The 27,577-nt window shown below is 35.0% G+C and overlaps 1 protein-coding gene across 5 annotated transcripts; it reads right to left on the reverse strand.

The window, feature by feature from the left end:
- Window positions 1–1,855: 1,855 nt before the first annotated feature.
- RBM39 (RNA binding motif protein 39) lies at window positions 1,856–27,577 on the reverse strand. Of its 5 annotated transcripts, none has more exons than XM_020894056.2 (17): window positions 27,253–27,576; window positions 26,585–26,648; window positions 24,795–24,844; window positions 20,254–20,448; window positions 17,694–17,759; window positions 17,544–17,597; window positions 15,249–15,366; window positions 14,768–14,920; window positions 12,800–12,937; window positions 10,731–10,796; window positions 9,833–10,037; window positions 9,225–9,302; window positions 5,534–5,566; window positions 3,240–3,321; window positions 2,699–2,804; window positions 2,196–2,274; window positions 1,856–2,111 (listed from the first exon to the last, which is right to left on the reverse strand). In XM_020894056.2, exons 2-17 carry the CDS (start codon window positions 26,633–26,635, stop codon window positions 2,011–2,013), a joined length of 1,575 nt encoding a protein of 524 aa, XP_020749715.1. In that variant the 5' UTR covers window positions 26,636–26,648; window positions 27,253–27,576; the 3' UTR covers window positions 1,856–2,010. The 5 variants fall into 5 exon arrangements, with proteins under 5 accessions (XP_020749715.1, XP_020749714.1, XP_020749717.1 ...); XM_020894055.2 differs by having other exon boundaries at window positions 5,534–5,584; XM_020894058.2 differs by lacking the exon at window positions 17,694–17,759 and having other exon boundaries at window positions 27,253–27,577.

A 27,577-nucleotide genomic window follows, 5' to 3' on the forward strand; every position in this document is an offset into this window, starting at 1 on the left:
CTCAGATGATTTTCTAACCAGCCGTCAATGAGGATGTAAACTTATCAGCTGACTCTTCCTCCTTTTAAATGGCTTAAGGCAGTTTCTCCATCATGAGAAGTGCTCTTCACCTGTACAGGCAACATATTCCTTGACACTGTTGAGTTGCCCCTCAAGTGTTTTCATTAATGGTGGAACTACCCTGGGTGTCTGTGGTTAAGACTCCACACTCCCAGTACTCAAGGCATAGGCTCAATCCCTGGTCCAGAACTAAGATGCCTCACTGCACAGCCAAAAAAACCCAGAAATTAAAAAGCCAATAAAAAATGGTAGTTAACTACTGTTTTGATTAAATACATGAAGTTACCTTTGCTGGCTCAGTTCCCTAGAAGCAATCCTGCCAGTACTTGATTCAAGTATAAAATCAATTACAAAGATACTGGGAGATAGTTTGGGGGAAAAAAGTAAGTTTTCATATAAGTCTCTGCCACCCAAAAACTGCTCCATGTTCAAAAATAAATATAGATCTTGAATTTTTTCTCCAGGTTAAATAATTGAAATTACAAACATGCCTCAAAAGGGTTGGTAGGAAACTGTGATGCCTCCAAAGTCAAACCAATTATCTTGATACCTGATTAGATTTTTTAATACTTGTCCTTCATCCCTAACAATTTTAAGGGTTTAGAAATCAGGTGAGGAAATCGGAAGGAGTATTTAGGAGTAGCATCACCTACTTCAGATTCAATTTAGATACAAAAACTTGAAGCAGAATTCTGAGTATTAATTGGGGAGGGTTGCTGCCCAAGTGAAATTAAAGCTCAAAACTACAGTTAATTTGGGAAACCAGTTTGAATTTACCCAATTATTTACTTTTAAATAATGAAGCCCGCCTGACCAAAGATGCCCAGGCAACACAGGAGAAACTTAATGCCCAGGTTTGTGGCCTGGGCAAACCTGTTTGGGTTTTCTTTATATCATAAATCCTTCAATTTTTATACAATATCCTAAATAACAAGTGTACTAAAACTATACAGAGGAATGTAGAGGGTCAACTCAAGGACAACAGTTTCACTTAAGTTCTGAAGAATCAACTAAAAAAGTCAAAGAAACTAATAGTCTATTGTAATCTCCAAGTTTCTATGACTTTAAAATGTCTCAAAAATGAAGATTTCTTGTGGCCTTTTTAAGAGAATTTTATTTGAGTGGTTCTTACAAAGATTGTTGCAATATGAAAGTCATTTGTTTGATAGAAATATCAAGCTGTCTTGTCAAACACACTGAAGTAACCCAAAAATATATTTCAGAGCTCACAGAGCTTAAAAAGAGCAAAGATTATATGCAACCAGACAAAACCTATTTCTGCATTTCCTATTTCTTGCTCAGACTGCTTTGCTTACCAGACTGTCACTAAACATCTTGAGGAAATGCAGGGATCATTTTGTTTGGAATCTTAAGACACACCAGAACACATAATATTTACAAAGAAACTTTTACAGATACATTAATTGAAAAGATACCATCCAGAAATGTATTTTTGAAACCGTTTCTTGCCAATTGATCAGAATGCAAGATGACATGTTAAACAGCCCGTTTAGCTGTCTTAATGTCCATAAACTAGGTATTCCAGAAACCTCTGCTAAACCATTAACCAAATATCAACATTAGTGAAATGTAACTGCTGTGTAAAAAGTTAGGCTTCTGAAACATTAAAAATATTACATCCCTGTCTGCCTTTTTATGTTAAGCACATTTGATCCCCTACAACTATTCCTATAGATCCTTAATGTAATTTTCTACATGTACATTTAAAAGGCAGAACAAGAGAACAGCTTTGTATACAGTGGGATTTGCTAGTAGGGAGAATGAGCACACTGCATTCCTGTTAACATTTTTATTTTTCCAAGGTAACAGGAATTGTATACAAATGACAGTAGACCCTTGCCTCTTTATTTTTTATCTAAATAAAAGATAACTCAAGATGAATTCTCAAGAAAGAAAAAAAGCTATGTACATAAAGGACTATATTTTCCTTCATCGTCTACTTGGAACCAGTAGTTGTGTTGCTGTCATAGAATCAGGGAAGAGGTTGTGATAAGTTGGAAGAGGTACATATGCTGCTGTTATCATTTTACCTGTTGAAAGAAACAGATAGGATGGTTAGCATCTTCACTTAGACCGTCAAAAAAAAAAATTACTCAGAAAAAGGTCAAACTCACCCGCAAACCACCTGCCATGCAACGCATTGACAGCAGCAATGGCTGCAGCAATTGATGGGCACTTCACATACACATTGCCCTAAAATACAACAAAAAATATTTAACGTGCTGTGATATATACAACATGGATACCAACAGGATTATTCAAATTGACTGTACAAAAACTGCTCTATAACCATATAATTATAGCTCCACTAGCTAACATGTACCTAGAAATTTACTGAAAATAATTTATTATCCACAAAACTAGCCATGTTACTATCTTCTATGATTTGAAAGCAGCTGAAGGAAAGCCAGGTACCAGATTTCATGGCAAGCTTTGAATACGAACCAGCAACATTACGTGATGACCTGATCTAATCTTCAACTATTTGAAAACTTTTTACTGTGGAGTGAGTATATTTAGTCAGTATGTTTTCAGGATACTAGTGAGCTTCTTTAAGGAAAAACCACAACCCAAGTATGTTTGAAAATTAAGACACAGAAAGTAACAGTCAAAATACCTGAGCTGAATTTTTGTCAACATAAATATGAATAACTCCTCCATGTTTGTTACATTCTTCAATCACATCATCTTTAATCTCTGTATCCCATCCAACTTCTTCTTCTCTGTAACAAAGTATTAAGTTCATTAGACACTCATGAAATGATACAATATATATTCTAATCTATTTTTTTAAAAATCTATTTTAAAAATCATGGGCCTTTTGAAATGGTTAACTGACATCTTTTGAAAGATACCAAGCTTATCATCATTTCATAGGATCAGGAACACTATCCTGTTAATACAAATAAACTTCACAGAAAAACTACTAGGTATAGATGGAAAACAAAATCTGCTAAGTTTTCAGCTGAATTCCAACCTTACTAACACATTCAAGGGAATAATTAAATAATTAGTAATGTGCATAAAAATAACAGTTAAATGGTCAGAATTGTAGCAATACTTGAACTATGAAATATGTTGAAACATCTTAAGTATTAACTCAGACAAGTTAAAGATAATTTAAGACCCTTTGAACTCGACCAAAGTAAATTACTTACGTTTGAGGATTAAACATGTTAGAGAGTTGGAAACACTGTGTTGCCAGAGGTTGAACAGAGGCAGCTGCAGCTAACGCTGAAGCTAAAAAAAAAAACCCAAAAAACAGAAATTAGTTTCATGGAAAATGCATCAGAGTATATCCCTATGAATAAAACAAAACCAAATATAACCACTGGGCCCAAGTGAAAATAGGGCCATCAGTTCATTTACTAATTCCCCCTATTTGATAATGCTATCAAATATCAACATATGTAACAATATTCTATTTTAGTTGCCAGAAAGCAGAGGCAACTTCGTATTTGAGATAATTGATCTTGAATAAATTGGGAGATTTATCTTTATAAAGGGAAATTAAACCTCAAGTGTAGCCAATATTCATTCCGTTAGACAAATATCAATACAGTTCAAGGAAATAGTACTGAATTTGTAGGATTACTAAGAGTTCATACTCAGGGGGTGATGAAAACACAATCTTTAAAATCCTGACTAACTCTAAATAAAAATCTTGTTAGGTTATCTGCCCATGAATATACAGTCACATATTTTCTTATAAATATACAACCATTATAAAAAAGGATGATGTTTTAAAAATAATATACATAAAAATCATCCAAGTATTTAAAAATTATTAAAGATTTAATATCCTAGGACTATAAAACCTACCACAACAAAGTCTCACAGTCTAATTTTTAAAATACTTGAAACAGTAAAAAGAGTAACATGTATCTATAATAGTCACTGTTGAAAATTAAAACCGATACTAATATTTAGGAGCAAATTTAAACCAATATTGATTTTAATTTGAAATGACAGCATTTTCCACGACATTTGCTCCACTGCTTTTACGTGACTTAAAAAGCATTACCAGTAGCTGATACAGAACTCACCGTAATCATAATATTTGATCAAATTGCATTCCAATACATAACAACAATAAACAAAGCTATGGATAAAACAGTACATTAGAAATTATGGTACTTAAAATGAACAATAACCTGAGAAGTATCAGAAATATTCCATTGAATAAAAATTAGGGCTGTGCATGAATACATCATAAAAAAGATTTCTGGTAGAATAACAAGTGCTTTTTCACTTCTTTATAGTTTATTTTGATAAACAAGTATTAGTCTTTCATAAAACTATGAAAATAAAAATGCTGAAATAAGTAACATCAAATTCTACTGGAGAAATTTAAAGATGCAAGTGTGCCTGTATTATAATTTAAAAAAAAAAAAAAAAAATGAAGCCCACTGTGTACCTTATCATAAACCAAAGTAGTATGCTTGGAAAAAATACTACAAGGTCATTATAGACTATCAATACTGAAAAATATTAGAAAATGTATGATGCAAATATTCCAGCTCAGCCTAGATGAATGCAGAACACAACGAATTCAGCATAGAAATATATAGCTAAGGAAAATCCACCAGTTTTACTTTCAAAAATCTGTTAGGAAAAAATAAGATTGAATACAATTGTCTCATTTGCCAAAAAAATAAAGATACACATTCAATTCCTGACTGTCAAGTAATAAGGATAGACCTTTATCATACAGATTTACTCAATAGACTTTAAAGTATATCCTGTAAGATACCAAATTACTGCAACAGAATGCTCTATAAAATGGCAGAATTTACTTGATAATAATTAAGACCAAGAAAAAGACAGATTATTTTATAAACTGTTTCAATCTCTGAAATCTGCATGCAACTAACTTCGTTCTGGATAATTTTCTCACTGCTTGGTACTGTTTATAGTAATGGAATAACAACAAATGATGCAACAAAATTAACCCTCATTCTTTAAAATGATACCAGATAATTCTAAAGATTACATTCAAAATTGGGAGTCAATAGGAAGTTGCATCCTGTCAGTGATTTGTTAATGCATATCACTGGAGTTAAATTCTTCCTGACCTTAATAAATTCAGACTCCCTTGTCTACTTAAATGACAAGTTTCATTGTCTGATATCTATATAAAGCTTATAATCAGAACACAAAGATAAGCATACAAAGCTGAAAAAAACTCTAAGCAAAGTACAGCCAAAGAAAAAAAAAGGCACGGATATTTACCATCTTTATTCAGGTAACTATAATGATGCATATTAGGCCTTCTTTGTATAAATTAACAGATAGCTTACAGTTAATGACACTGTATGTCTTTCTGACAAAATCGGGCCAAAAAGACAAACTACAATAATAATGATATATATAATGATATATATACACGCACAACTATGTCTTATACTACCATTTATATCCACTTAAAAAACAAATAAAAAACTCAACTCACCTTCAGTCTGTTGGGAAAGTCTTGTTTGCAAATCTATAACAAAAGAGAATTCTACAGCTCAGTGCAGGAACAATGAAGAGCCTCAACTAACAGGGTAAATGTCAGGAGAGCATTAATAAAAGAGGACTACGGTAGCAGGGTTTATCAAAATGAACTTATAGTAAAACCTGGCAGCCAAACCTCCTTCCCCATTCCTCATTGACAAGGCTTTGGGGCCTTTTTCTTTTCCTCCTATCCTTATACCTTTCTCTTCCTAGTCCTATAACTCTTTCACATCTCAATGGATTCCACTATACTACTATTCATTTGGGAATAATGGGAAATGGGGAAAGGGAAGCACACCGGTCAGAAAATGTATGAAAACCCTGATCTTGAGAATTCAATTCCAAGTACTTGGGTTATTCAACTTTTTATTATTCTATCAGTGTCAGTAAGCATTTTACATTTAGAAGTTACTAGTAAAAGAAGACTGCAACAGTAAATGTCAAACACTGTCAATAAGTAGTGACACGACTCTAACCATATGTATATACTATTTTTTAAGTCCTTTTAAGTTTTAAATTGTCATGTCCAGCCCAGAAGGTGATAGTTTTATTAGGTCTGGTTTCTCAGCGTATTTTGGAAATTTAATGAGGCATGAATGAAATCTAGTTAGATTTACTATAATCTATGTATTACTAGAAAAATTTAAGCATCTAGTCTCTCTTAAAAATGAACAGAGTAGTGATTTCTACTAATACAATTTCTCATATATAATCATTAAAATTCTACATGAGAAGGCAAATGAAGAGAAAGCTGCAACTTTCTTAATTTCAAATGAAAACAGAAGTATGAATAGTAAACAAAATGTCATAGTATCTAAAGCTATCTTTTTAAGTTTAAAATAATACAACAAAGAAATTGGCTTCAGTTACCTAATTTTCAATAACATGTGATTCAATTGCATACTTTATTACTATGGGGGTTTCTTGCTGAGTATAGAAAATCATAAAACATGGGCAAAAATGAAAAGGGATCAGCAGCCCAAGTCATACAGGGATGTAAGAATACCTGGGTCCTAGGTGCTCAAAATTGGCATCTCAGGGAGTTGAAGAAATGTAACTGGTGTATACTGAAGGAACTTGAAGATATGATCATAGGAACATTGTCAATAAACTTTAAATTTTAACACAATTTGTTTTTTTTTCCTAAAATGGGAAAAAATGTATAAGCATCAGAAATCCATGCTATATTAAGTGTATATAATCAAAATTTCAAAAATTATTCTTCAGGTCATTTGGAACCAGTTAGGAAACAAAGCATGGGTTTCATAAAAATAAGATCTTAGAAAACAGCTATTAAACTTTCAGAACAAAGACATGTTGATATAGTGATGGGCCACTCTTGGTTTCAAAAAACAGCTTTAAAGAACTTAGGCCAAGGCCCTCAAATACATTAACATTCAGCGATTTAATACCGAATGTGTAAGATTTTAATGACAGGAGAAATATACCCAGTTATGCAAATATGTGATTACTAATTCAGAATAGCAATTTATGGGAAGTTTTAAGAAAACAGAATCATGTATCAATAAACAATGGGCTTCCCTGGTGGCTCAGCCAGTAAACAATCCGCCTGCAATGCGGGAGACCTGGGTTCAATCCCTGGATTGGGAAGATCCCCTGGAGGAGGGCATGGCAACCCACTCCAATATCCTTGCCTGGAAAATCTCATGGAGCCTGGCAGGCTACATACAGTCCATGGGGTCACAAACAGTTGGACACGACTGAGCAACTAAGCACAGCATATCAATTAACAATAAAGGGGGGGAGGGGGGAGTGTAAATATAACAAATAGGTAACTACGTGGCTATTTTAAGCAACTCATAAAGTATATTCAGCATTATCAGCCTTAATGTAAACTCAATAAATGTGCCCAGGCAAGTATAATCATTCTTCATTCACCAGGACAAAAAACTGAGGGAAGTAACAATGTCCACAACACAGAAAATCTATAATTAGGCAAATATACTGTTAACAAACCAAATCAATATACTTGATACAGCACCCAGGGTATAAGGTAAGATTGTTTAAAAATTAGATGTGTGCCTTTGTATTAAATCCCTAAAGCACCAGCCTCTACCAAAAAACCAAACTATGGTAAATAATCAAGCATTTTTCTAAATTATTGAAAGAATGACCTAACAATGGGAAGCAATAGGAGAACACGTTTTCAGAAAACAGTTAACTCTGAAAACCAGAGACTACGATGTTATTTCTGCAGTGATGGGTTTCTTTAGTTATCTTCAGTTACACTAGGTGGCATTCAGTGACTATGTGTTCACAGTAAAGAAATGAAATGACTAATATTTGTTCAAAAGTCAAAACAAAACAATATAGGAAAACCTGGAGTCACCAACTGACTCATAATTACAGAAATGTTTAATAGTTGCAATTTTTGTTATGTGGATACACTAGCATGGGTTGTTTAAAAAACTTTACCTATCGGATTTCAAAATTTAAGTCAGTTTGAAAGGAACCATGAGATGCTAAAGAAAAAACAAGCTCTCAAATATTCAACTAGAAAAAGGAAAACACAGAAGCGCCCACAATAAATAATAAAGAAGCAGAAATGATTGTCTCCTTTAATTAATGGGTTCTCAACTGAAAAGGAAATCATGAAGCAACCACATGAACTTTTCCTATATTCAGATGTGGTACCACAATCCTATATATTTTACATATTGACAGTCTCACTTTATAGCTTTATAAGATCATGGGACCAATGTGTAACTAAAAATCACCATAATTTCTTAGATTAGTGTTTGTCATCTCAAGTCCAAAATACAGTGGTTTACTCTATTCTGCAAACAAATCTTCTAACATTGAAATTTAATGCTATCTTAGCTAATAGATTTGGGTAATTTCAAGTAACTGAACCACAAAAGAGAAAAAACAAAGTGTTCATAAACTAAGCCCACTGTTACATAACTGTAACAAACTATCAATTCAACTCCCTCTTCCTTCCCCTCACCTCTCCAGGAACTTCATTCTGTAAGTCAAAATCTCAAAATACAGTTGGCCTTCAAATTTAAGGAATTAGGGACACCAACCATCTGAGTAACTTAAAATACATGTGTAACTTTTATTTGGCTCTCCATATCCTTGGACCTTCCAAAATTGTGGATTTAACAACACAAACCATATGGTGCAGTAGTATTTGCTACTGAAAATAAAGGCACATGTCTAAATAACCCTTGAAGTTCAAACCTGTGTTGTCCAAGGGTCAATTGTAGTTATGTTCTAATTAGAAAAGCAGTTTTCTCTGCACTCAAAAGCTTCATTTAAAGGACTTTAAAATAAAACTTTCTAATCTCAAACATTACAAAAGATTTTTCCTTTGAAACAATAGGAGCTTTCTGGTCTTCAATAAAAGTGATACATTTAAACATTTAACAATTTACATCACTTTCAACTAAAAAAAAAAAAAAACTGGTATGCAGGGTTCAATAATACCCTGACAGTTTATTATGATCAGTAGCTAAGTCTGTCCTATATCACCATTTCTGTACATTAACTCCTGAAATTTGTAAGTTAAAAAAGTACTTGATGAATTGAATTCTCAGTAAGTCCTTTTAAATGCAAAAATTTGGAAAATTTTCGAATTAGGTGAAAAAAACAATGATTTCAAATAGAAAAGATTCAATTCCTACCTGCCACAGCACCAAATGCCAAAGAGCCACTCATTTGCAAAGCTTGCTGTGCTGCTGGCGGGATCTGCAAACCTGTACCTGTAAAAGAATAGGTCTTAATGTCCCTGCTTTGTTAAAGAGTGGGAAAATCTTTTGATTGCTTAATACCAAAGTCAATTTTTAAGAATTACAGTGGCCCTTTGGTAGCCAGGTGGGTAAGAATGTTTCCAGGATCCCCTTGGTTGTCAAACTCCACAAAGGCTGAAGTCCCATATATGAAGAGGTGTGGTACAGTTTGCCCTCCGTACTCAAAGGATACTGAACCTACAGATACAGAAGGCCAACTGTACAAGCAGGACAGAGTAAATGCTGCAACTAAAGTATGAGGATATTAATTATTATAGAAAACAAAAAGAATCCTGTTAACATGTGCCGTGGCATTCAAAAAGCACCATCATAAAGTAGATTCCACTAGAACTTAAAGGCAAAGGATTTCGCCTATGAAACCATGTGTACTGCTCAAGGAAAACAGTCAACCTCAAAATAAGAAAAAATCATTTTCCACACTTTTCCAGTTGTTTGCAGTTATGTTTCTCGTTACCATATTCACAACAGTAAGATAAACTTACCCTCTGCAAGTCTTGCCATTAACTGGAGACGACCAGTTGTTCCCAAGTCAATTCCAGTCCTTTCCAGTTCATCACTGTCCAAAAATGAGCTAGCACTGGAAGCATCAGTACGTTCAGTGACATGACCAACTTTCATGGGCCTTCCTGCTAGCTCAAATCCATTAAGTTGTTCCAAAGCTTTCTTGGCACATTCTGAATCAGAAAACTATATAATTGAGAGGGGGATAAAAGGTAATTACTTATATGCAAGGCAAAGAAACCTCAACTTATTAATGCTAGTATATTCAATAACTACATCTGGAAGGATAAGAGTAACAAGCGCAAGCTTTACATAATGTAATCAGTGTAAACTAAAGCAATCATTGGAATACATTGCTAAAATTGCTATCATGTAATTGGACTGCATCATGAACTAAGCTAAAAGTAAGAGTTTACTTTTAAAAGGGTACCTCCATTCACAATTATTCCAGCTGTCACTTCATACCCTATCAAGGACTGGGTTTCCATGGTCAGCTACTTAAGGCAATCCTGGTCATGGTATGTCAAACCATATTATGTCCATAATAAAAGTTAAAATGTATTCCAAAAGACTTTAATGCAACTAACATCTTGGGTCACACGAGTTAAACTGAAGAAGTGATTGCCTTCAATTACATGAGGAATTGGCTAAACAAATTGTCCATAAACAAGAAGACAGCAAAGTACTTTGAAGTTTTGCATTTGGGAGGATATTTTCAGCTACTAAAAATTGGCCACTAACAGCAAACTAGTTTAAACCACTTGAAAATATTAACTTTATCCCTTCCCCACTATGAATAACTACTCAAGTTTTACACTATGCTACACAGATTGAAAAAAAAAGTTCAAGTCATTATATTAATCATGGTTAACTGCTTACCGTAATAAATCCATATCCCTTGGATCGACCTGTTTCACTATCCATCATGAGCTGGATACTTTCAATCTAAAAATGAAAACCACAATTATTATTTATGCAAGTGAAAAGGAGGGGCAAAAAATTTCTTGAAGTACAATTTTAAAATGTCTCTCCCTGAAAGAAATCATATAAAAATCCCTCATGCCCAGAATAACTTCTTTCTAGAGGCCTGGGAACATATAAGCAGGGGAACCACCTTAATCTTTTGCAAGAAAAAACACAACCTGAAATTCTTTGTAGAGTATGTTGAAAAACCAAATCAACATGTTTCCTTCACATTATGCTAAAACACACCAAACATTAATATGCAACTATGCCAGACATAATAAACTGCCCAAACTGTTGGAATAATTAAAAATAACAACTGGATGTGGTTGATAGTTTGTACAACTCTGTGAATCTGCTACAAAGCAGTGACTATTCACCTTAAATGAGGGAACTGTGTTATTACAAAGGAAAGAATTGTAGTTACATCACAATATTGCAACAAAGCGAGCCACAAAGAGGAAGCATGAAAAATTAAAATACAGCATCCATATATTTCTTTATGTATCGGTTGTTTCAAGAACATATTAGTTTTGTAATGATTGATGTAATTATGATTTATGCACAATTACCATATTTCCAATAACTAGAAACTACCCACAAAAATCAACAACCAAACGTTCTCATTATTAACACTTAAAATAATTTAGGATTTCCCAATTTAGGCTTTATCTGGTCTCAGGTGGCAAAAAATGTGCCTGCAATGCAGGAGACCAGGGCTCCACCTGGGTCAGCAAGATCTCCTGGAGAAGGGAATGGCTACCCATACTCCAGTATTCTTGCCTGGAGAATCCCATGGCCAGAGTAGCCTGGCAGGCTACAGTCCATGGAGTTGCAAAGAATCAGACACAACTGAGTGACTTAACACTTTCACTACTTTTTTTTTCAAAACAATTTAACAAAGGAGTTGAGTGGGATAGCAAAAGAGAACAATGAAATATATATTCAAAAGCAATAAAGATTAAGTAGCAGATAAAGTACAGCAGGAACCGAGATTTTTATTCATGACCACACATAAAGTTTAATACAGAGCAGGTAGTTCAGTGGTAAAGAATCCGCCTGCCAAATAAGAGAGGTGGGTTCAACTCCTGGGTTGGGAAGAGCCCCTGGAGAAGGAAATGGCAACCCACTCCAGTATTTCTGTCTGGGAAATTCCACGCGCAGAGAGGAGCCTGATGGGCTACAGTCTATAGGGTTGCAAAGAGTCAGACACGACTTAGCAACTAATCCACCACCACCACCACACCACAGCCTACTGATAACATTTATTCTAAACATTCTTCTAAAATGAGGAGAACTAGACTTATCCTGGTGATTATTTTGATAAATACATAGAAATATCAAACAAGTCTATGCTGTGTACCAGGAAAATAGGGTTGCAGTTTAACTGTACTTCAAAAACACTAACTCACAGAAAAATAACATCACACTTGTGGCTAACAGAGGGGTGGGTGGAGAAAAGTTAAAGTAGTCATAAGGTACAAACTTCCAGTTTTAAGTTCCAGAAATGCAATGTCTGATTATTTACACAGTTGTATATCATAAACTAAGGCTCAAGAGTAAAGCCTAGAGTAATTTAAAACTTAAGAGTTCTCATCACAAAAGAAAAAATGTTATCTATTTCTTTAACTTTGTATCTGGATGAGATGATAGATGTTCACTGCATCTATTACAGTACCAGTTTCATGATGTAAGTCAAATTATTCCATTGTACAGCTGAAGCTTATATAGTACTATGCTGCAATTACACACTCCTAAATTTTCAGCAAGAAAAGTATCCCAAAATAAACCAAGGGGGGAAAAAAATCTCTTGTTCCAGTGTACAGTACATTTTATCATTCAGGTTGACTTTTTAAAAATTCTAATAGAACCACTCCCTCCCATCTTAACATTAATATCTTAGAAACATCACAAAGCAGATAAATTATGCAGCTACATTTGTTTCAAGAACCTATTTAGGATCCACTGAAAAACTTGAGACTTACCCTTCCAAATGGCTCAAAAATCCCTCGAAGCATATCTTCAGTTATGTTAAAGTGCAACGAGCCCACATAAAGCCTCATAGGTCCAGCACTTCCCTTTTGTAGATTGTTTGCCATTGCTGCAGCTCTGTTTTTCTCTGCCTACAAGTTAGATAAGACAAAATGCCCATCAATTTACAATGAATAAATACCATTTTGAACACAGTAAATCCCACTCACATCTTAGGTTTGCTTAATGACAAATGATACCAAATTATGCGAAGTGTTAAGTCATACATAAAAGGACAAATATTGTATGATTCCACCTCATATGCTTGTCAGTACTGACACTGAATAGTACACCTAAAATGGTTCCAAAGTCAAATTTTTAAATTAAAATTTTAGATTTTACTGTATTTTTCACAAAAAAATTTTTTTAGATTTAAGAGCATATACAAAACTGATAAAGCAGCATCCTGGTATCAGATGTACTAAATGTAGAAATGTAAGATTACTTCCTGGAACTAAATTTACTCATTCACTAAAATGTGTTCTCAAGATCACTGTTAATATACAGTATACCAACTGGCTATCCATCTTAAAGAACTTATGCAATATAAATCAAACTATGTAAACCATTCAGTTCAGCACTCATTTTTCTCCTATCAAGTCCTCCTCAAACGAAACGGTTCTCAATTTACATTCTAATACAAACTCCTTTAACAAACTGGGCCACCATAGGAGGTTAAAATTAAATGCATTAAAAATCTCATTTATAAACTTGATTCTTCTCAGCCCTTCGCCAGGACAAAGTACACACTATTATAAGGTTTGTCCTCTGTCATATGAAATGAATTGAACAATGATACCCACAGCCTGCACCTTAACAATTATTTACCATCTGAGCCAACAGGGAAGTCCTGGGCTCCTACTGTTTACCTATAATCAAAGGGTACTCAACAATGTTACATACTCCTAAAACATTAGATAGATGGTAGTAATTTGAGCAAATTTTGAGTTTGTTAACAGTGAAAACCACAATTTCACTTCAGAGTTGGTTAAATCCTGTGCCTAACTATAAAATATTAAAAGCTTTTGATGAGCAACCAGATTTCTCAGAAGTTATGTGAAGTACATATTTCAGGGGTCTGAAAAGGAATGAGTATAACTATACTGTTATCTCATATTGCTCAGAAAATATTCTTTAAATCCTTGGGAATTCCCTGGCGGTCCAGTAGTTCGGGTGTTTTCATCGCCAGGGCCCAGGTTCAGTCCGGGGCTGGGGAACGTAGATTCCACAAACCATGCGATGAGGTCAAAAAAAAGATCTTTAAGATCTATACTCTCCATTTTAAAAAGCTAAGTTATCTGGTAGTCACAGAAAGTAACTTGTTTTTCTAGTATAAATAAGTACTGATGATAAATCCTGAAAGTATTTTCATATTAGATACTCAGTAGTGATGTATTCCAGTTTTTCCACATCTAAATGAACTACAATATTAACCCCAAATTCATTTTTCCAAAGGCAACAGTCAATTATCATGAAAAATCAGCTAAGAGAAATTAAATTTGGGTTATCTTAAAAGACACTTTCAGAACTAGTCTGAAGCATCTTACTTTCAAATGTTAGAATTTCATAAAAATTGTGAAAATATATTAAAAAATGTGAAAAACATTCCATTTGAAAAAAGGGGAAAACATGTTCTTAGATGCTTCTAACCCCAAGTAAGTCATCACAAATCAATAAAATTCTAATACAAGTTCAATTCTTCAGCATGCAACAAGTATTTCCAACCTACATTAAAACAGAAGAGAATTTTGAGAATACAAATATATCAAAGGAATCAGGTTTTTTTGGTTTTTAAAAGCTGTCCTGAGAACATCTAACTCAAGGTAGTAAGAGGTGATTTTGTAAGGCTCAAGGCACTACAACACTAAGCAACAGCAGGTTTCTAGCACTATCAATGCTCAAATCCTTAACTAGGAAGTTACCTGTGATGCTTGTACTATGATCGGCACTCCTAAAACCCGCTGACCAGTTAATCCTATTGCTAGAGGCACTGAGCTAACGTCAACAAACTCCACATAAGCAATTCCTTTGGAACGTCTTGAATTTCTGTCAGAAATCATCCTCACATCACGAACCTAAAAAGAAAACATACACTTAACACAGGGTTCTGTTTATGCAACCATTCACAAGAAGTATAATCATTTCAAAAGACAAGAGGCACATAAACAATATTATGAAACAAGCAATTAAGATTTCTTAAAATAGGCATATTTGTAGGCTCAATTCATTTATCAAAATACATCAATTTCCAAAAATAAATTCCCTAACTAAATTCCACCAAATAATTTTTAAAATTTTTTTTCTAATTTCATTTGTCATACTGACAATTATTAAACTTCAGCTTAAACTTATTAAATTATTAAACTTCTACTTAAATTAGCTCCATAGGTAAGCTTAGATTACCTTCCCAACTGTAGAGAAAAACTCTTCCAAATCCCTTGGCCGAATTCTTGCTGCCAGCTGCATGCAGAAAACAGTCCTTGCATCTCTTTCCTCAGGAGTGAGATTATCAATAGGTTCCCTAACAGGAGTAGAATATAGAATTAACTTCATAACTTCTTTCAAAGTAACATTTAATACATATTTTTAGTAAACAGAATAAACTTTCCTGTAACCAGTCTGTCACTACTCCCAAGCCCATTTTCACTACGATATATATAAAATGCTCATAAAATAATTCAATATGACCCAAACGCCTTCAACATAATGAGTTTCTAATGTTTCTTCTGATATTATCTTACATTATCAGGACCAAAGTCCATTGGTCTCTCAATCTTACAAATGTTATTCTCTCCAGGATAATAAACGGCCAATCAGAAGTCCAAGAGTTTGACATTCACAAGTAATAACCCTTGACTAGACACAAATGTTGAACTGGTCCAAACTAGCAGAAAGGATGTTTCCCCAAAAAGAAATCATAGAGTAAAACTCAGTTTCATAATCACAAACAATAACTTGAAAGTAAACCACAAATGACTGAAACTATTTTGACTCTTTCTGAGTTGGATTATAAAGAAAGCTGTGCACTTAAGAATCGATGCTTTTGAACTGTGGTGTTGGAGAAGACTCTTGAGAGTCCCTTGGACTTCAGCATCAAAGATTCAATCCTAAGGGAAATCAGTCCTGAATATTTCTTAGAAGGACTGACGCTGAAGCTCCAACACTTTGGCCACCTGATGCAAACAACTGATTCACTGGAAAAGACCCTGATTCTGGGAGAGACTGAAGGCGGGAGAAGGGGATGACAGAGGATGAGATGGTTGGATGGCACCAGCGACTCGATGGACATGAGTTTGAGCAAGCTCCACCAGTTCCTGATGGGACAGGGAAGCCTGGTGTGCTGCAGTCCATGGGGGTCACAAAAAAAAAAAAAAAAAAAAAAAAAAAAGAGCTCAACACAGCTGAGCGGCTGAACTGAACTGATTTGGACTCTTAAGAACTTTATTTCATAAACTCAGATAGTCATAAAGAATAGTGGGGTAGCTGTTTACTAAAATTAGATTGGTCTTACTAAGACTACAAATTCAGTACCTGAAAAAAATACTTGATACTTCTTATAGCACAGAGACACTAACAACGAGCAAATCAAAAGTAAAAAGCAGGAGGTATGGAGACAAGTAACAGTGGGATTTAATTTACTCATGTTTACAAATGTTTACACTTCTAAATTTACTGAGCAAACTTAAAATGCCCAATAAGTGAGAAAAGTAAAAGAACACTGTAGATGAAATTTAACATCATGAAAGTCAAAGAACAATGTCCACTACTAAAATTATCTATTATAAAATTTCACTATGATTAAGGTTTTAATCCTTAAAAATATAAGCACAAATATGCTCTTTCTTAACCACGTTCTGACATTCTCAGGAAGTATTTTTGAAACACTCCACCTACAAACCTCAGGTACATCCCTTGGGAAATCCGCAGTTATTTTAAACCTATTACTATAAAACAGAGATAGAAAGCCGACTAGATCCAAAGAAGGAGAACTAAAAATGAGCCTTCTCAGAAGAGAAAACTAAGTATTAAAAGAGTAAAAACTCAGTATTTGTTACAGAAACCCTTTAAAATTATTAAGGCTGTCACTTAAATCCTAGAATTAGAATATGCCAAATAACAAGATACTTAAAAGACACCCTTTAAGGGAAACCAGAAGTAAAAAACAATGCTATCATATAACAAAATGTTCCTTGAACCAAAATTGTACATTGGATTAGGTCAGTCTTATCTTCATTTAAGAGAGAAATACCTCCCAGAAACAGTCAAAAAGAGTAAAAAGCACAAGTCAATTCAGTTAAGAGTTTGGAGATTAAACACTTCTCTCAAGGAAGCCAAAACGATAAAACTCCTGACTATTTTCACTATTTTCCCACAGGAAGTTATTTCAAAAACTCATTATTTCCAAAGGTAAATAAAGTCTGAAGTTTCCAATAGCTACCATTAAAATTTTTTTAGTTACTATAAAAGAGCAATAAAAGCACATAGAATATCTACAATTAAAGTGGCCATTTTTGCTCCATTCTTCTTGGATACAAGTTACTGAAAACTTTGCAATTCACATTAATAACAATAGGACTGCAAACCAAATAAAGATTTAATATGATCCAAGTTAGTGAATGTCATTAAATTTTGCAGTAGCATAAATTGTAAAAACTTTACAAAAGCTAACATTGCAAAAGAAATGGAGACAACAATTACCTCACAGGGCTCTTGTCTTTCCTGAATGGACTTTTGCTTCGAGAACGTCGTCTGCTGCAAAGTTAAGAAATTTCAAAAGTTACCCAAACAAGTACACCACATTAGTTCCTTGAAAAACAATTTAAACAATTCAGAAGTATGTTTAAAAACCTTAATTTGATGCTATGAGGCAACCCAATCTTTCCTCGGATGGCACTGTTAAATTTTGGTCCGGAGCTAAAAAGGAAACACAAAATTACACTAGTTACAGGGTTAGGGTCTTGCTAAGATCGCGTTCATGCGCTCTCCAGCAAGTTTAACATTGTTTAGGCTGTTTGTTTTCCACCTCAATTATGAAGAGGAAATAAAAGACTTTCAACTCTATCCCAGGCAAACTGTTCTTACAGTTATCCATCCTGGACCACTGAGAGGTGCCAAGACCAAAGGTTACAGCCTCAAAATTTTTAATATTCTGAAAATGCTTAAATTTTCCGTCTCGTTTTCTTTGATTACATATTTATGAGTACACTCCTGAGGTTTGGGGGTTGGGGGAAGCACATGTAGTGAAAATTATCCTGAACTTCCCTCACACCAGGAATAAGTATAATTAACAACTTGGTGTGCATCTCTGCAGATCCTTCCTCAGGAATATACATGTTTTTATATATATATACATACATACAATATTCATATGTTTTGAGTAACTTTTTTTGGCCATGCTGCATGGTTTGTGGGATCATAGTTCCCTGTCCAGGGACTGAACCCAGGCCATAGGCAGTGAAAGTGCACAGTCCTAACTACTGGACTGTCAGGGAATTCCCTTGAGAAGATTCTTTTAAAAAATAGGGGACTTATTCTTTATATTCAATTCCAATTTTTCCACTTAACAGTTAAGTCTCCGAAACTGCATATAAGCATATTTAAGCATGTCATACACTTCAGTTCTTGGTGACAAAACAGTACTAAAGATGTGAAGGAAGTTCATCAACCCCTCAGGAAAATTTCTTTTCAGGACTTGATTATATTAAAAGTGTGTTTTCAAAGCTTTACTCTGTAATTTAAAACACTCTAAAAAGGCCCAGTATTTTATGGCCCTTTTATTTTGAAAGACCAAACTAACTTTAAAGGTCAGGTCAGATGTCTTAGTGCTCATCCTGCTATCCTTTACCAGATGGGTAGCAAAATGAAAATATATAGTGGTCCTCAATTCACATTGAGATTTGTTGTCATGGACTCTACATGTACCTATTACACCCAACAAGGCCCAAATAAAACTGTACTAAACAGGTCCTTTGCAAATCACACTAAAAGTGACTATTAAGAATATACATTTACTGGATAAGTAAGTCTAAACTATTTTCTTTCTTTCCCCTTTAATTGTAAAAGTTCCAATTACTGCCTTGGTAGTTAAAGATCACCTGAAACCAAACTTAAGAACCAAGTCAATTTTAAGTCAGACCAGAATCACAGGCTGACTTTCAGTATCCATCATTGATGAGAAATAACAGTATTCAGAATTATTAATCTTCCCCAATATTAAGTTCATTCTGGCAAAAAAGAATGAAGTAAATTTTGATAAACTGGACAAAAAGCAATGTATTTTCCCAAAAGAGCACTTAAAATTAACACATTGTGGTCCTTTTTAAACTGTTACAAAGTCTGTAAAATAATCAGCTAAGAGGACCTTGGAGAACAAGGAGTGGAATCCTTTCATTGAAAAACTAGAATCAGAACTCTAAGTGTTACTAACTTTATCTGCTTCAAGTAATACCAAAACATTTCATCAATAGCACTAAGTACTGTGGGTGCTTTAATTTAATCCTCTTCTCATTCAAAGCTTGTATCAGTAGTTACACCTCCTTCTTAAAAGATGAGAAAACTAAAGCTAAAGAATCCTTCTTAACCAAGTGAAAAAGCCAAGGCTCTGATCCCAGACTCTCCTTGAATTCAATCAAATTCAATTAAAATTTAATTTTAATACAGTCCATTGCTTACAATATATTTATTAATAAGAAAGATCATAAAGCACTAGGGACTGTTAGATTCAATCCTTGCTTAAGAGTTGTAAGGCTCTTTCCAAGGTCATTTGTACAGTTTAGCTTTTTAAAAATAACTATAATGAAACATTTTCAACTGGTTCAAATAATTCCATCCAAATGTCCAGTGCTTTAACCTTCAAGAGCACTTTTACTGCATTCTTGCTATTAAAATACCTTTAAGATGTGTGATAAGCGCCCCCCCAATAATATAAAAAAGCATACACAAAATTCATAATTAGTGTGTCATTTCAGCTGAAAACAGCCAGACAAGATTGTTAACTAATTACGTATGTGACTAATTATATATAATTTGTATCCAACTGAGTTTTAAATTTTTAAATAACTTATGTCCAGTAAAGAATACTGTTAATAGCTCACAGACTTTACACTTTCACATATTTGGCACTACAATATCCAATCTTTTTTTAAAAGCACTTTAGTGCTTTAGTCTAGTTTGGAATGGCACACAGTTGAAGTACTTTTAGATGGCAGTAACAAAATGTTCTGTATGCCTAGTAAAACCAGTATTATCTGTCCACACACTGTATTTTCTACTGGATTTTTTGATGCCAAAATCCTTATATATAGTAGTGAAAAATAAAATTCCACAATTCAAATCACTCTGGTTACATTGCTATCTGGATACCCAGAGAATCTCTCAAACCAGTATCATCATAATTATAGTTACATACTAAGGACTTCTGTAGCGGCCTCTGAATCTGCGATCTCGACTTCTTGAACGGCTCCGTCTCCTTTCTTTGCTTCTACTTCGCTTCCTTTCACGGCTTTTGCTCTTTTTCCTTTCTCTATCTCTACTTCGCTTCCGTTCCTTACTTTTGCTTCTTTTTCGTTCATGACTACGACTTCTGCTCTTGCTTTTTTTCCTCCTGAGAAGAAAAAAGTCACCGTCATCTTGCTGATTTAAGAATCTGCCAAAATATACTTCCCTTTACGGTCAGAAACATTTTTGTAAAATTATTTTGCTATTTTTACTATCATACAATGATACATAATAATCACTTATGGAAAAATAATTCCAAGGTAAGGTAAACAACACCCCACCTTTGCCTTCTACTACTGAAAATCAGCAGTCAGCTGCTAATGAATCATTTGAGAGAGAGAAAGATACTATGATGTTATTTCTTGAGAGTCAGCCATAGCTTTAAGAAGAGGACTTGCTGGTAGGTATAGATCAAAATCTGAACTTTTAAACAGAAAGTCCGATCATGTAACTGGCCAACCATGTATTACTGTAATCCACAAAATATGAAGTCAGAGTTAACAGAATACTTTTTCATCAAGTATTAGTGCTGGATGAAACGTAAAAATTGTCATTAACCCACTGATTTCTCTTAAGTAAAGCCTATTTTGACCCAATTTGCACATGAGTATTTTATACTTTCAAAGGGCCATACAAGCATCACTATTTTGGAGTTCATGGGCAAAATTGTTACATATAACAACAAATGACAAACTAACACAGTAAAATGCACTCTGACACTCCTGGACTTAAATTTTTTTCATTCCTGGACTTTAATGTGACCATTTCAAATAATTTCTTTTTAAGGTTACAGTGAGTACACCAGATACTGGAGCATGCCATTTTTATGCCAGTTTATACAAGCCTGTGGGATACAATCAGTAAGAATCAACACCTTTATAAATCTTTATAAATTTTCAAACTCTGAAAGGTAAAAAAGCCAGTCAGTATTATCTTTTCCTGTTCATTTCTGTATTCCTCACAGCATACCACCCATCTATTTCATACCTCTGTCATCACCTAAATTTTAGAGGTGCCTTCAGATATTCCAATATAAATTGAAAGACATTTCAAATTAAACTTATCCACTTAAAGGTCACTTTGTAGTGGCAAAAAGATTAAACATTGTGACAACTACATCATTTGGAAATTTAACTGTTTAGTCCTTAGCAAAGCAAGCTTAGCACAACAAGCAACTGAAGTCTGCCTCAGAGAACCTGTAAAGCAGGTCATCTTAGAGTGCATTGAAAATAGAAAATGAAGACACCCACCTTCTGGAATCTTGAAACCCACACTCCAATCACAAGGAGATGTAGAGCTTTCCAAGGAGGCAGAAACTTTGTCTAAAATTTCAAGATAATCCACCTGACTGTCAGAAATGTATATGCTAGGTAGCACATGACAGAAAATTAGGCTACACTCATTACTTTTACAGACGTTATCAAAGCAATGCCCAGAAGGGCAACAGATAACATTCCAACTTTGTTGCCTAAAAACCTGAAATTCTCTCTTAGACTAAAGAATTCTGTGAGACAGCTATCAAAAATCCTAAATATTATCAAGCAGGGGACAAAGTTAACACTCCATCCCTCAGAAAAAGGACAAAGATTTGCTCTGCTCATAGATGGCCCATTGCAGAGGCAGCCAACCTTCCAATTTACCTCTTTTTAGGCCCAAAATTTATTGTGCCAAAGGAAAAGGACTCAAAAATTGAAGAGCTAATTTCAACTTAAGGTCTTCCTAGGACTTTTCATAAATGAGCCCCCACGCACATCTGAAGGCAACCCCAGACAGGTAAAAAGACAGCAACATACTAAGACATTCAGAAATATAATCCACTTTATGAAAGCCCAGACAAAAATTTAAGGGTGCAAGAAAGCAGAATACTTCTCTACAATAAAATGAAGCTTCAAAGAACATTTATTAAGTTAACTAAAGAAGGGATATCAAAATCCATACTAATAGTCAAATCCTGTTACAACTTAAAAGGGACTTTCCAAAGTCTTTAGTGGCAGTGGAATTTTGTACTGAACATCATTGAAGTAAATGGTCCACTGGGCTGGGCCTTTGGACTTTTTGGTTATATGGTCTCTGCTGTAAAGGTGTTTTGCTATAACTGGATTTGACCTCTTCCATGTAAGAAGATCTAAATATTAAATGCAAAGTACTCTGGAAAATAAGAAAAAAAAATAGAAAAGTCATTTATTCCAAAATTTATAGATAATCCACACCACAGTAGCCAATATATTTCAACTGTGTCATTTTTTTTTTTAATCCTTTTTGAGTAATTCCAGAAGAGCTGAATGGATGTTGGTTGAGACTTTGCAAAACTGGTTATACTAATAATACTCCAACGAAGGCAAGCTCAGGTACTTAAAAAGGCATACTTTGAGGTCTTGCCAAGTTCAGGGATATAGCTTTTCAGAAAGGCTAATAGATAAACAATTTGTGTTAAGCTTATTACCTGAAATCAATTGAGTGTATGTATTGAGAATTATACTGTTTTTTAAAAGAAAACATACACTAGTCAGTCAACTCTCCATTTCTCAGAATGTGCATTTTCTTACTATCTTAAAACTACATCCCAATACCCAATGGCTTTTAAAGAACAATGAAGTTTCAGAATGAAAAATTTGGCAACGTGGCACCTTCCTTTGATTAAGAGACTTAATTCATCCACACTAAAGACTAATGCACAGGACATTCTGTTTTATAATTTATAAAAAAAATTTTCTTCTAGATACCTTTCAAATTAATTTGAAAGATTAATTCCCTTCAGGCAAAACAAGGGAGTCAGCTTCAACTGAGGATGAGAAGTCTGACAGAAATAATTTGTACATTTAAAAAGAAACCAGATGACAGGTGAAGTTTTGTGAATATTCTTCCCTTAAACAAAGACTCCTATGGCCAATTAAAGAAATTGTCCATTCTTCTGTTTAGCCTTTTAAGACTTCACACTTTATATAAAAGCCACCAAGCACCAGTCATTGAGAGCTTGATGCTCAATTGCCTTGTAAAAGTTTGGTAGTCTTTAGTTGCAGGAAGGTAACAAGTAAAGATGGTATTAGTAGCAAGATATCTAAAGAATGGTACAACAAAGAAAGCATGTGCACTACCAATGTCTTCATTACAGATGAGATCTTTATTGGTCCACTAGGCATGTTATCTAGAGACTGGATAATTTCAATTTATATGGATACCCCTTCCTACCTTTTAATTGTAAAATTGCAAATCAGAAGTGTTAATTAGGAAACATACTTTGGTAAAAGGTATAAAATCAAAGGACACTAAACCATGCAATGATTGGTTGGCTGACTGCCTCAAACTGTAACAATTCAAGACTAAACCCAACTCAATACCCATTAAAGTGATTAGTGAAGAGCGATAACAGACTCCCACCCATGCAGAAAAAATATAGGAAATATCCTACAAATTTTACCATTGTGATCAATTCCTACAATACTCTAGGGGTAAGAATACTGGTGCAGCAAAGCCTGAACAATCCAGTCTAGACAATCTCAACTATTTTATGAAATTTTATTAACCTACCTTACAAACTTCTTGTGAGATATTGAGGTAGTATATTATGAAACACTTTGAGCTCTTGGAAGAGCCAGAAAGAATCAAGTGACTGACTCTCATTACCATCATTTTTTGTAATGTATTATGAGGTCATGAATATAACAAAACATTTGAATATGACATCACAAAAGCTAATAAAACATCTTAATGCTTATGATATAGAAAATGTGATGCTATCATTTAGAGCTAAAGAAAACTCAACAGGATCAAATCTTATAAAGTGCATTTGGTTTATACTATTATTTAGACTTCTTTCACACTGTATTCTGTACTCATCTGTCACTGAGTTCCTATTAACGGTTAGTTATTTACACAAGTAACATGCATAATTTTCTGGAATTCCATTCTATTAACTCTATCAGAGTTTAAAAAGCTTAAGACAATGAAAGCCATGTTAAGAACATTAAGAAATACTGAAGTATGCTGTAACATTATTACAAAAAGAATCTTAAAGCATCAAGGAGCATGAATAATTCACAGCTCTGACTTCTTCAGTAATTTAGGGCAAAACACATTTCCCACAGTTATCACCTTCTTTCTAACCCATCTTCAGTGAATATAACAGCTTTATTGATGACATTAAGTAATAAATATTAAGCCAAAGTTAACAAATTTTAGACAAGCTTGAATATAAGAACTCATCCAGATTGTCATGGATGGACTTGGAGGGGAAGGTGTCCAATGACACCCATTCCTGAAATCTAAGGAGAGTCCATAGTTTTACATCCTCAAATAGTGTCTCTTCCCAAAAGAACCCAGTTTTCTAAAACAGGCAAAGAAAAGCTTCAGGAGAGTACCTAGGTGTGATGCTTTAACCACAGGGGTACAACTTAAAAGTCTCAATCATGTACAGCACGTCCCCCCCAACCCAGGTCCCTTCTTGAAACTTACTTTTTGCTACGTTCTTCATGGCCGTTAGCACTGCTCAACTTGTTCTCATCCTAAGCAGGGTTGATAGAAGAACATCATGAGGACGAAGTGGTAACATTTCAAGTTGTCAAAGGGTAAAGGGAATAGGAATAAGAAAATACAAAACAATTTTAAAACTAATTACTTATTTATAGTTTAACATGGAAGGCTATAAAAAAATTTAGATGGATGTATGTTTAACCACTTTGTTGCTTACAAATTAAGTCATCAAGATACAAAAGTAAAAATGCATATTAACATGTTAAATTTTCTTATATAGTTAGATATTAAGTTATCCAGATTTACAGTGTTGAAGTGGTTAAATAGAATTTCTATAAAACATGAATGAAGTCCTGTTTTCAGTTTTATTCCATGTGCTATGGCCCCTTTAATCAGTACCATGGCTCTATTTCTGCCTAAGCCCCAAGTGGCCATGCTAGCAGCCAGCCACTATCGATTTCCTGTGACCGATGCCATTCCTGAGATCTTCGCCCATTTCCGTTGGAGGGTTGGGACTGTAAGAGCTTGATGCCACCTCTGTCACACATCTCGCCCTGAAGCAAACAGGGATTCACACTGCTTTAGTAATGTTGACTCCCAAGAACCCAAGAAAGTCAATTAATAATCCACCAGTCCTACTTCCATACCTGTTTACATGGAATTACATCCATGTTAAACTAAGAATCTTAACATTAAAATAGAAAGTAGAGCTTCAAGAGTCTAAGTATTACAAACTAAGTACACTATTCAAAGCTTTAAAGAATTCATCCAAATTGGTACCACATGGTCGAGCTATACACTCCAAAACAAATGTATTATTTTTAAAAGGTTTAGCGAAATGTTTATTTTCAAGTTTGATCACATCAGCTATAGGAGTATAAGTGCTAACTTACAAAGCTTACAGTTTGTGACATCAGTGATAACGCATGCATACTGTTACTTTCACCACCAACTGGTGGTGAAGAATGAAAAGACACTTTACTTTTACTGTGATACTGAAATGGATCTACGTTATTAGCCAAAATAACTCCTTTGTAGTTTTTAGTGTGAAATATTATGGCAGGGACGAATTAAAAATAAAACAATATGGAGAACAGCTAAACAGTCATCAAGTGACTCTAAGTTGTGATATTGCCTCTTTTGCTTTAAGAAAATTTTTTCTGTTCAGGGATCCAAGAATTTTAGTAATTTTTAACTGAGCAGCAGATCATCACCTGCCTGTTTTAATATTTACTATCACCAGTCTTATGTATAGGATAAATTTTAAATCTCACCCATTTCTTCTTGTAAGACTTGTCTTATTTAAAGATTTGCTTGCCACAGACTGGTTATGCTTTGTTATTCTTGGACCCCTGCTGTTTTCCCAAACCACTACATTCACCTTTTTGCTATACCAAACTGGAGCTGGTAATTCTTAGTTGAGTCATTTTACCTAGGGGACCACGGTACAGCGATAAGTCACTCAATTACTACCTTATGATTGACAGTTCACACTGGAATCAAAGGTGAATTCATGGGAGTAGAGGTGAGATATCGTTAGGCAAGTCTACAAAGAGAGATAGATGGGCATTTATTCATCACGCTGAAGTGAAACTACTGCACAATATTATTACATCAATAGCATATATTTACTTTTGTAAGTTACACGTAATGCATCTCTGATAAGGTAAATCAAGAGGGCTCCGGGGAGGTTAGTTTACATTTCAGCAGTAGTTTCGTGAATAATGCTAAATTAAGAAATAGATAAACCTCACCGACTTGTTTTTTCTCACCTTCTTGTAAGGAGCCTCAAGCATTGCTTCAATATCAATATCGTCTGCCATTTTCTCTAAACGACTAGGTAAAAAGCGAGAATGAAAATTTGGTGAGTAAACAATTTTAAATTGTACTAAATTTCCTTTTTACCGGACATATTAAAAAACTTGAAAGGTCCCACAGAATGACTAAAGCGGGACCACTTTAGTAGGCTTGAGTTAAGTCTAAAATGTCCCCAACGCTAGACAGATTAAGTTCCTCTCTTTTTATAAAGCTTACAGCGCCTCAAAAAACAGAACCCGAGAATCTCGAGCCCAGGCGCCGTTTTCGCGCAAAAACCCGCGCTGCCATTTTAGGGGCAAAGGGAAACTCCCTCGGCTGGGAGGGGTTGTGTGCCAAGGCAGCGTTCGGCTGGCGCCATGTTGGGAGGTCGCGGTCGGCCCGGGCCTCGAAGGGACAGGTCGCCATCTGCCCGAAACCTCTCTAGAGCCCACGCCACCCGAAAACCCTGAAAAATATTCGACAGGAAAAGGGTGCGGTCGTCGAAAAGACAACGATTTCTAGAAAACCTCCCCCCCCCCCAACCCGGTCGCTTAAAATCGCCTAAGGAGTGACTCCTCAACACAGAAAAGAACCAAACCTCAAAAAAGCCCTGAAAATACGCGGGTCCGCGATGCCTCCTCACCTGTGCGGGCTTTCCGGGTCCCTGCGGTGCTCGTATTCGGAAAGAGGGGTGCTGTGGCTGCCGCCGCTGTTGCTACTGTTAAGCCGTTAGGCCCAGGCCGCAGTACCACCCAGCCCGAATTTCAGGCTCAGAGGGCGGACAGGCCCAAGCGAATCTAAAAGAGACAATGAGATTAGAGGAGCCCGCGCGGGAGTTCAGGACGGCGGCTTCGGCAGCTCAGGATCCACCCCTGCGACAGTGTCGGCAAGCTCTCTGAAATGGCGGCCGCAGCTTCCCCGTACTCACATTCACCAACACACATACACACACACAAACACACGGGGCC

This window comes from Odocoileus virginianus, chromosome 9 (genome assembly GCF_023699985.2).
Source record: "Odocoileus virginianus isolate 20LAN1187 ecotype Illinois chromosome 9, Ovbor_1.2, whole genome shotgun sequence".
NCBI lineage: Eukaryota > Metazoa > Chordata > Mammalia > Artiodactyla > Cervidae > Odocoileus > Odocoileus virginianus.

Excerpts from the sequence above, each read along its gene's own strand:
- RBM39 (XM_020894055.2), bottom strand. The coding sequence starts at position 26,635 with ATGGCAGACGATATTGATATTGAAGCAATGCTTGAGGCTCCTTACAAG. Across the intron at positions 20,449-24,794 it reads CATGAAGAACGTAGCAAAAA|GAGGAAAAAAAGCAAGAGCA; the intron begins GTAAGTTTCAAG and ends TTTTCTTCTCAG. Across the intron at positions 5,585-9,224 it reads GGCATTTGGTGCTGTGGCAG|AATTCTCTTTTGTTATAGAT; the intron begins GTAGGAATTGAA and ends ACTGAGCTGTAG.